The sequence below is a fragment of the Mastomys coucha genome, unplaced genomic scaffold (assembly GCF_008632895.1).
Source record: "Mastomys coucha isolate ucsf_1 unplaced genomic scaffold, UCSF_Mcou_1 pScaffold9, whole genome shotgun sequence".
NCBI classification, from domain to species: domain Eukaryota; kingdom Metazoa; phylum Chordata; class Mammalia; order Rodentia; family Muridae; genus Mastomys; species Mastomys coucha.
Genome location: NW_022196915.1, coordinates 31,670,585 through 31,680,366, shown reverse-complemented (window position 1 = coordinate 31,680,366; position 9,782 = coordinate 31,670,585). Strand labels below are relative to the sequence as shown.

The 9,782-nt window shown below is 39.9% G+C and overlaps 1 protein-coding gene across 2 annotated transcripts in view; it reads right to left on the bottom strand.

Moving 5' to 3' along the window:
- Positions 1-2,827: 2,827 nt before the first annotated feature.
- The window catches only part of Ptger2 (prostaglandin E receptor 2), a 14,355-nt gene continuing 7,400 nt past the window's right edge, over positions 2,828-9,782 (bottom strand). The window contains exon 2 of one of the 2 annotated variants that reach the window (XM_031362249.1): positions 2,828-3,765. In XM_031362249.1, the coding sequence (XP_031218109.1) occupies positions 3,520-3,765 (246 nt within the window). In that variant the 3' untranslated portion in view covers positions 2,828-3,519. The remainder of the gene's footprint in view (positions 3,766-9,782) is intronic. The other variant, XM_031362251.1, reaches the window with a different exon arrangement.

Genomic DNA, 9,782 nt, shown 5'->3' with positions numbered 1-9,782 from the left:
AAAAAAAAAAAAAAAAAAAGAAGAAATGTTCATATGCAGAGGGCAATGCATCTCTGTGACTGGTCCAAGTAGGAGCCCCGCCCAAGTCTAGAAAACCATTAGATTTGGCTTAGCTAAGTGAAATAAACAATCTTGTCCCAAGTGAGAGCTAATTGTTCTCCCCTGCCTTTCAAAGTTAAGTTATCAAATTCTAAGCCAGAGTGTGTTATTTTTCTTAGTCCAAGTCCAACTCAGCGCTGTTTTGACTCTAGCATAAGGCCAATCCCTCTGAAAGTGCACTGACATTAAAAAGGAGAATGTTGAAGTTTGACAAGTGAGGCTGAGCATGGGGTGGGATGGATTGGCCTCCTATGCCAGCTTGGGTGGTTTGGAGATGGAAGTTTATAGAGAGCATGGGGCTGGCTGTAGTTTGTTTGGGTTCTATGGTTTGAGGATGGTAGTTTCTGGAGAACGGGGCTGTACAGTGGTTGTCTTAGTTGTAAAGGTCTTGACATTCAGTTCTTCTATGGACTTGATGGCAAACATGGTTCTCTATCAGATCCCTAGAGAGCCAAGGCTCCAATTTGACAGCAACGCTTTCCAAATCTTTTGTGGAAAGGTGACTGGGGTTGCACTGAATCATTTAGAAACAGCCTAGCACAGAGCGGACAACTGGGTTCCAGTCCAGGACATGTTAACTTAGGGCTGGCGCTCTCAGCTCCATATTCACTTGCCAGTTTTCTTCCTTTTCACACCAACAACACTTGGAAGCAAAGAACACAATCAGGTTCTCTTTTCTCAAACACAACCTTGTAAAATGTAATGTATAATACGTAATGGGTTTCTTTCATCTACCTGGAAAGTGCAGCTAAAAAAAGCACGGCTGATAGGACAGGGTCTATAAGGAGGAAATTGTTACATACCTTCCAGGTATTATTTTTTTCTAAATTGCCCTTGAAATGCCATGAACAATAGGTGATTGTTAGAGAGAGTTTTGGCATTCAGGTTTTTTTTCTATGTATAAATTGGTGCAAATGAAGCAACAGAATTTAGTCATCAACATACAAGGAACAGAAGCACACAAGAAAATGGAGTCTTAGAGACTGACTAGTTCTTAAATAATGGCTTAATAGAATTGAGGAAATGGCTCAGTGATTACAGCCCTTTTGTGAAAATTTGAGGATCAGGGTTTGGAAATCCAGAATCTACATAATCACTGGATAGGCAAAGACAGAGGACCTCCAGAGCAAGCTGGCCAGCTAGACTCAGCAAATTGCTGAGCTCTTCATTTGATAGAAAGATACAATCTGAATGAATGAAGTAGAAGATCTGTAAACCTGGGGATCCATAAACACACACACATACACACACACACACACACACACACACACACACACACACACACACACGTGCGCACATGAAAAAAGTGATCCATGCTTATATTTGGCCATAATAATGGAAATTAATTAATTAATTAATTAATTAATCAGCTTAAGTTCTGATATTGTATGCTCCCATGTGTATCATTCTGTTCCCATCAGTACTATGTCCATTTAAAAAAAAATTCTCAGGCATTGTTCTCAATGGGGTAGGGGCACAGTGTGGTGGACTGAGAGATTGTAGTTAATTTTTTTTTTTCATTCTGAGATTTTACAAAGACATCTGATAAAAGAAATAAAAATTCCAGATGCAAAGTAATCAGAACTTTCTGCTTAGGGGTCATACCACAGGCCTCGTTATCCCCTGGAGTATAATTTCTTGGCACGCAACACTGGGTGTATTTATTTATACCTATCTAGATTTTAGTTAAATTAAGCTTTGTCTGTTATGCTTAAATTTATACAAACACAAACTATTTATTTATTCTTGTAAAAGTAAAAGCTGATTTGATTCACATAATTTATATCAGAGATACTTAGTTATTCAGAGTCTTTCTAAATGATAACTAATTATAAAAAAATAGCTCTGGGTAAACATGAAGCTTGAGAAACAACTAAATTTAGAGAGCTAACAGTCGGGCTGGTCAGTGGTGGCACACGCCTTTAATCCCAGCACTTGGGAGGCAGAGGCAGGTGGATTTCTGAGTTCGAGGTCAGCCTGCTCTACAGAGTGAGTTCCAGGACAGCCAGGGCTACACAGAGAAACCCTGTCTCGAACCTCCTCCCACCTCCTTCCCCCCAAAAAAACTTTAACAGCCATCCTACAATTTTTTTCTGCCATCAAATAAGATGGTTATATTATTCTATTGACCATGTCAGAAGACTGAAAACTGATAGCATAAGTCTCTTTCAATATCCAGAACTCCATTGGATATCTTAAAATTTTAATTTATAACAATCGCACATTTTAAAAAGTTGCCCAAAAATAATTTGTTTTTTTTTTTTAACTTTTATTTTACTTAAAAGACGCCATGTCTACACTAACTGCAAACTGCCCTTGGGGAGTTAGTTCATTGAAAACTTCCACTTTTTTGTTTTATAGTTTAGCTTGTAGCATTTCATATGTATTTACACCATAACTCTGACTAAATGTACAAGCTCACTGAAATACTTTAATGCTGAGTTTACACCATGCTAAACGCTTGGAAATATATTAAGATATGACTCACATGATTTCTCCTGTTGTATGAATCAAAATACGTTCCCTCAATAAAAATACAGACAAAAGAGTTTGGTGTGACACAATCAAACATCTTGTAAAGTGTATGTGTGTTCGTTATGTCCTTAGTACCAGCACTGGAAGGATTCTAGTGTACCTGAAGAATAGACTTGAATTTTCGGGCTTTGATCCTAAAATCTGACCTCAGATACAACTGTGAAAAATCTTCATCTACAAAAGACTGAAGAACACTAATTAAAATAGAGTTTTTATTATTTCTTTGTGAGACACAAATTTCTGACATTTTCTTCAGTAGCCTCCTTACAATAGATAAGACAGAATAAATAATCTGACAACATGACAGAGCTCTTAAAGGATGGGTGACCCAAACTGGCATTAACCAAAATCAGTGCCTTTCAAGGGTGGCACAGTAGTGACATGAACACACACAGTGAAAGGGGCCACTGGCTTTCAGCTTCATGGTCCAAATAAAGACTCCATTAAGCAATCATGAGACAGCAACTTGTCTGCTCTGGTTGCTTCATCGATTGCACGAATTGACTTCCTAGAGAATGAGTTTCATTTAGTCTGACTGTTTATAACGGCAGTGGCATTGAAATTAAAACAGGAGACAGTAACCATGTAGAGTTTTAAAACAAATTACAAAACCACAAGCTTTGTCATTCAACAGGAAAGCTTAAATCAACTGTGTCTTAGACACAGCTGATTGTCCTTCAAAGGGCACATAATATGAGCTTTATCCATCCTCTGACACTTTCCACAAAGGGCCCTGTCGTCACATCTGCAGCCCAAACCACCTCGTAAAGTCTGCTTCATCTGCTTTCTCAGAGCAAGGCTATTTTGTTTATATCCCAGCCCTTTACATTTCTCCAACGAGGCCATTTCAAGGCTTCTTCAGAGGTTTCCTCGTGAAGTGCATCCTCACAACTGCCCACAAAGGTCAGTCTGTTTACTGGCAGTGGACTGGGTAGAACAGGAAGTTAGTTGAGCTTCTTGTGTTCTCAGTGAAGTCCGACAACAGAGGACTGAGCGCATTAACCTCAGGACCGGTGGCCTAAGGATGGCAAAGACCCAAGGATCAATTATAGAGTTAACTGATAAAAATCGAAGAGCTCGGAGGTCCCACTTTTCCTTTAGGGAAGAGGTTTCATCCATATAAGCAAAGATCTGAAAGAAGCAGAGAGGAAAGCAATGTTAGGTCTACACTGTGAACAAGCCAGCTTAGATGCTCTGTTGTTTCTTGAGATTAAGCCTTGTTTTGTGTGGTAGTGACAGTGAAAGGGTGGGTGGCAAGAAATCTCCTACACAAATCATTACGTCATCATTTTTCCATGAACTTAAAAGAAATCGTGTATTCTAAGGTTACCATTAATATTAGCATCTCAGAAAAGACTTTCAGTCTTGTCATTGGGAATGGAGGGAAATGGCATCTAGAATATAATCTGTTTCCCCCTCAGATGATTTCATTAATATAATCCAAACTGTCCTCCGACACATGATTTGCCTATAACAATCCACACCCCAAGATAGGATTACAGGTATGAGCCACTGTGCCTTGCCAAATAGAGTATTTTAATAATATCAGCAGTGATAGTATTAGTAGCTACTATTTACCTGATACGAGTGTTGTGAAATGTACCAGGTTCTAATGGGAAGTGTAACAGATGAGTAAGTAAGTTCTGGGAATGTTAAGAACATTTTACATTCCCAAATACCTGACCTGATGATTCTGCAAGAGAGCAACAGAGGACATCAGTTGGAGGACTGGCTCTGAGTATCTCAGCGATAGGGCTTGAATTTTACTCTGTGTGTAACTTTGATATCATGGACAAGAAATTTGTGAGTTCGTAAAAAAAAGGTGATATCACACCTACTTCACATGCTTGTTGTAAGCAATGCATTAGCTGCTTTGTGCATGTAATTCATGCTCTACAAAGTAAGTAAGTTCTAACCTCATTTCACACAGAGAACACAGGAGCAGCAAAGACTCAGGGAACTTGCCATGGACCTAAGGCTAGTAAGAGCACAACTTGCCATGGACCTTGTGGTCTAGTAAGAGCACAAGTCCAAGACTTCTAATGCTAGTACAGCATTCAGTTGACGTTACATCCAGGTAGAATTACAGCATGGCCTTTTATAATAGTGTCCTAAACTCTGGGAAGTGAATATAAATTCTTATACATAGATCAGGATTTTCAAACTGGTATTGGTGCTCTCATCTGACTCAATGCAGTGATTTGGTCAGGGAACAGTATGTACTTGGAAGCCATGAGTCTTCATTCCAGCCTACAGAAAGGAGTCCAAATGTGGATCACACCTCATCATTTAACTAACACACTTATTCTCAACACTCCAGGGACCTTCTGGCCTCATCTGTGACTTAGGGAAACCATCCACTCCTTCCCTGACACTCCTTTCCCAAAATAATCTCTTCCCTTTCCCCTGGTACTCCCTCCACAGCATCTGGGAACTGGATGTGCTAAACAAATTGTAGGGAGAGAGAAAGGCAGTCATCTTTGGGTTGCTTATGTTAAGACAATAGCAGAAAGGTTTGGCAGCCAAAGGTGTTTATGCCAGAGAATCTTGGCATAATGAGTAGAGAAAAGAGTTGGCAGATGAGTAAGGAAAAAGAAGAATTAACTGTGGGCTTTCCAGAACTCAGAGAAAAGAGTTAGGTGAGACTGGGTAATGCAATGCAATGGGGCAATAGTCTTCTAGTCTGTTACATTACTTTGGATGCAAAATGTTCAGTATGATGTGTTCTCTACCCTCAGTAGAGGGGAGTTTGGAGGGAAACATTCAGTAAAAATGTACATAACTCTGATAGATTAAAATACACTCCCACACACACATACTGCATGCACATATAATAACACTCTGTTGTGGAAAAACCCATAGCTTTCTCTTATCTAGTTTAGCAGGGGCCCAGTAATGGTGAGTTGAGCATGCAAGGCAAGCATCGAGGATGGGGTTCAGCATCCTCATCTCCCAGCTCCACCCATGAAGATGAGCCAGATTTGCAGCACAGGATAACCTACATCATCGTTTCTGATCTTGTAGAGAGTAACAGGATAATGAGAAGTGAGAATTGGCTTAAAGATGGAGAAATTCTATGCTGTTTCTTTTTGTTTTTATCCACCATGGGGGTTAAGTTTTAGAATTGCCTAAAATATGCATTTTAGAGGGTAGTGAATACTTTGTAGGAGATGATTCAATTCTTTTACATTTTGAGGGAAGGCTGACTTGAGACACCTTTAACACTCTAAGCTTTTGATACGAGCTTTGCCTTCTTCCTCTCCTCAATTTTTTAAATTTCTGACTGCAATTTACACATTTGTGCTTGTGCATTCTGGATTCAAAGTTATTTTAAGTTGTGTTGAAATCCACATAACATAAAAACATACCATTTTAGCACTTTCATTGGGGAATTGAGTCTATTGATGTTAAGAGATATTAAGGAATAGTAACTGTTGCTTCCTATTATTTTTGATGTTATTTTTGTTTGTGTGGCTATCTTCTTTTGAGTTTGTTGAAAAAAAATATTACTTTCTTCCTTTTTCTAGGGTGTATTTTCTCTCCTTGTGTTGATGTTTTCCATCTATTATTCTTTGTAGGGCTGGATTTGTGGAAAGATATTGTGTAAATTTGTTTTGTCATGGAATATCTTGGTTTCTCCATCTATGATAATTGAGAGTTTTGCTGGGTATAGTAGCCTGGGCTGGCATTTGTGTTCTCTTAGGGTCTGTATAATATGTGCTCGGTATTTTCTAGCTTTCATAGTCTCTGGTGAGAAGTCTAGTGTAATTCTGATAGGTCTACATTTATATATTATTTGACCTTACTGCTTTTAATATTCTTTGTTTAGTGCATTTGGTGTTTTGATTATTTTGTCCTGGGAGGAATTCCTTTTTTGGTCCAGTCTATTTGGAGTTCTGTAGGCTTCCTGTATATTCATGGGCATCTCTTTCTTTAGGTTAGGGAAGCTTTCTTCTATGATTTTGTTGAAGATATTTACTGGCCCATTACATTGGGAATCTTCACTCTCTTCTATACCTATTATCCTTAGGTTTGGTCTTTGGTGTCCTGGATTTCCTGGATGTTTTAGGTAAGGAGCTTTTTGCATTTTGCATTTTCTTTCATTGTTGTGTAAATGTTTTCTATGATATCTTCTGCACTTGAGATTCTTCTATATCTTGTATTTTGTTGATGATGCTTGCATCTATGACTCCTGATCTCTTTCCTAGGTTTTCTATCTCCAGGGTTGTCTCCCTCTGTGAACTCTTTATTGTTTCTATTTCAATTTTTAGATCCTGGATGGTTTTGTCCAATTCCTTCACCTGTTTGGTTGTGTTTTCCTGTAATTCTTTAAGGGATTTTTGTGTTTCCTCTTTTAGGACTTCTGTTTACCTGTGTTCTCCTGTATTTCTTTAAGGGAGTTATTTATGTTTTTTTTAAGTCCTCTATCATGATCATGAGATGTGATTTTAAATTAGAGTCTTGCTTTTCTGGTGTGTTGGGGCATCCAGGGCTTGCTGTGGTGGGAGAACTGGGTTCTGATGATGCCAAGTAGCCTTGGTTTCTATTGCTTATGTTCTTGCCCTTGCCTTTTGCCATCTGGTTATTTCTGGTATTAGCTGGTCTTGCTGTCTCTAACTGTGGCTTGTCCCTCCTTCAAGCCTGTGTGTCAGTACTCCTGGGAGACCATTTCTCTCTGAGAAGAATACTCTTTGGGTATGGAGAGCTGTGGCACAGGGTCAGCTCCAGGCACAGCCATTTTAGCACTTTCAAGTGCACAATTTAGTGCCACTAAGTATATTCAACAGTCATGTAACTGTATTATAATTTTTCTATCTTATGGTATTTTAGGATGTGAATGTTTTTCTTTGCCTTGCTTGGGCTTGAACTCAGTGCCTCACTTACGCTTGGCTTGCATTCTACCACTGAGCTATACTCCGAATCCTATTATGAGGTTTAGACATATAAAAGTCTGGCTGGGGAGAGACTGCTCCTTCTTGGAATGAGTAATTACTGCAACCAACAAAGAACTCAACAAGGAGTATGTCTTTGCTATACACATCACTGACTAGTTAGTCCTGAGACCTACCTCATGTACAGAGCCCATAACCCATAGTAATGTTCTTCTCCTTAATGATCCAGGGTTCTGTTATCAGTCAACTAAAGACTGACCTGGAGCTGACAGCCTGCCACAATTATACAAGTTTGGCAATCACAATCTTTTTACCTTGTCTTGTCTTTCCTGCAGAAACCCTAATAAAGGCCACAGACCAGATCCCATCATGCCCCCTGCCTTTTCTGCATCCTGACAGGTACACTGGCCTTGGCTGGATTTCTCACAAATCTCCTCTTGGAAATGCTCTTGACTGACCTGAACATAAAAAAAGGTGACCCATCACCTTTCTCTAAACTGAAAGTGTGAACCTCTGTGTAGGTGAACTTACTCCTTCCTAGAGCTGATTCTTGGTTCTTAACAAATAGCTAACATATGGGAGACACAGGAATTACTATGTGATATATTGGTGATGTTCTAAAGTTCAAATTCAGAGGTTGGTGGGAACACATGAGCCTTCTGTTGTACATACTTACTGTGAGAAAAATACCAGGTGTTATAGTCTAATGTGTTGAGTGAGCTAACTGCTTGAGCCTCACCCCTACAACAGGTTTTGCAAAGACAACAGAACTGAGACACATATCCAGTGGCACAGAAAGGAATCATCTGTTTCAGCAGGTCCAAGGCAGACATCCATGGAAAGTTTCATCTTAGCCGTGGCCAGGGGATGTCATTTAAACCACTTTCCTATCTTTTATCTGATACAAAGTGGGTTCAGAATCTTAATGAATGAGCACTTATTGGGTTCATCTGTGAAATCCCCTGGGGAGACTTAGTACATTCAGTTGCATTGCTTCTTTGATTTTTTCAGTCTCGGCTAAGGCATGGACTTTGGGGGGCTTAAAACCTCCCCACAGGACTGCAGATTCCTTTTAGAGAGGAGGAAGTCAAAGTTTAAAAGACTAATTACTTGGTATGTGGAATCTGACTGCCATAGTGGGGCTCCAGCTTCAATGCTAGTCCCTAGACAGTATTCTGACACCTCCTTAGAAAGCCTTTGATGCAAAAGCTTCATGTGAGATTCACAAGTGACTACCTGGACACGGGGTATGCAGACACTTCTGTTGAAGAGTTTGATAAAGGCCTGTGGCTCTCACTCTTCTGTCTAGAAATGAAAAACATGTGACTTTTTCTTTTCATCAATACTTCCCATCAGCTAACTTGCAGGCAGCACTTGCTGAGTTCTTCTACTTTTAAGACACTGTGGTGTCATAGCTGTAGGCTTTGCACAATTAAATTAAAAAAAATTTTTTTTGGTATAGGAATGGGGCCATGCTTTAAAGAAATTTTTTTCTCCCCAAGCATGTCTATGGTACATGGAAACTGACCTGATGTCTACTCTACATCATAAGAACTGGGGCATCAATATGGCTCCAGAATGATCATGACCTTGGTACTGTGCATCTGGGAACTGAAATGAAGACTGAGTTCTAACATCTGGAGCTCTGAGGAAATTATGGGTAGTATGATCCATCCACCCGGAGCCCTCTAATCCTAGTCTGCAAGTGGCTTTTGGAGTGATCTATGTGAGAGGCTAGAAGGGAGTTAGACAGATCTCTGATAGGTAGACAGACAGGGAAAGGAGTCACAAATAGATAGTAAGTAAGGCTGGCAAACTTTCAGCTTTTTCTTCATAAACATGACTGAAGACAAACACCTAAAGACCTGTCTTCCCCCAAAACATTTGTACATGCATATGCACATTCTGAAGGACCAGCTAGACAAGTTCAAAGCTGGATCAGGACATGTTTACCCCAAACTTGTGGACCTACCAGCCTCCCTATTTTTGTCCAAACTGAGCAACATTAAATGAGGGGAAGAAGACCCCTCACTGACTCTTAAACCCAGCCTTCAGGGAAAGGTAGGGCTTCAGCTTCCCCAGTTCCTCATACTTTGCAGAGAGTCTTTTCTCTGTGTATTGGCTTTATGTGTGTGTTTCCTGGCCCCTAATAAAAGCCTTTCTTCACCTGCTGATTCTGTCTGCTGGGTCTAAGACTTTTCCCCATTCTCCCTGGTACACTGGAGAGTTTTCCTGCCTTCAGTTTCCTGACTGACA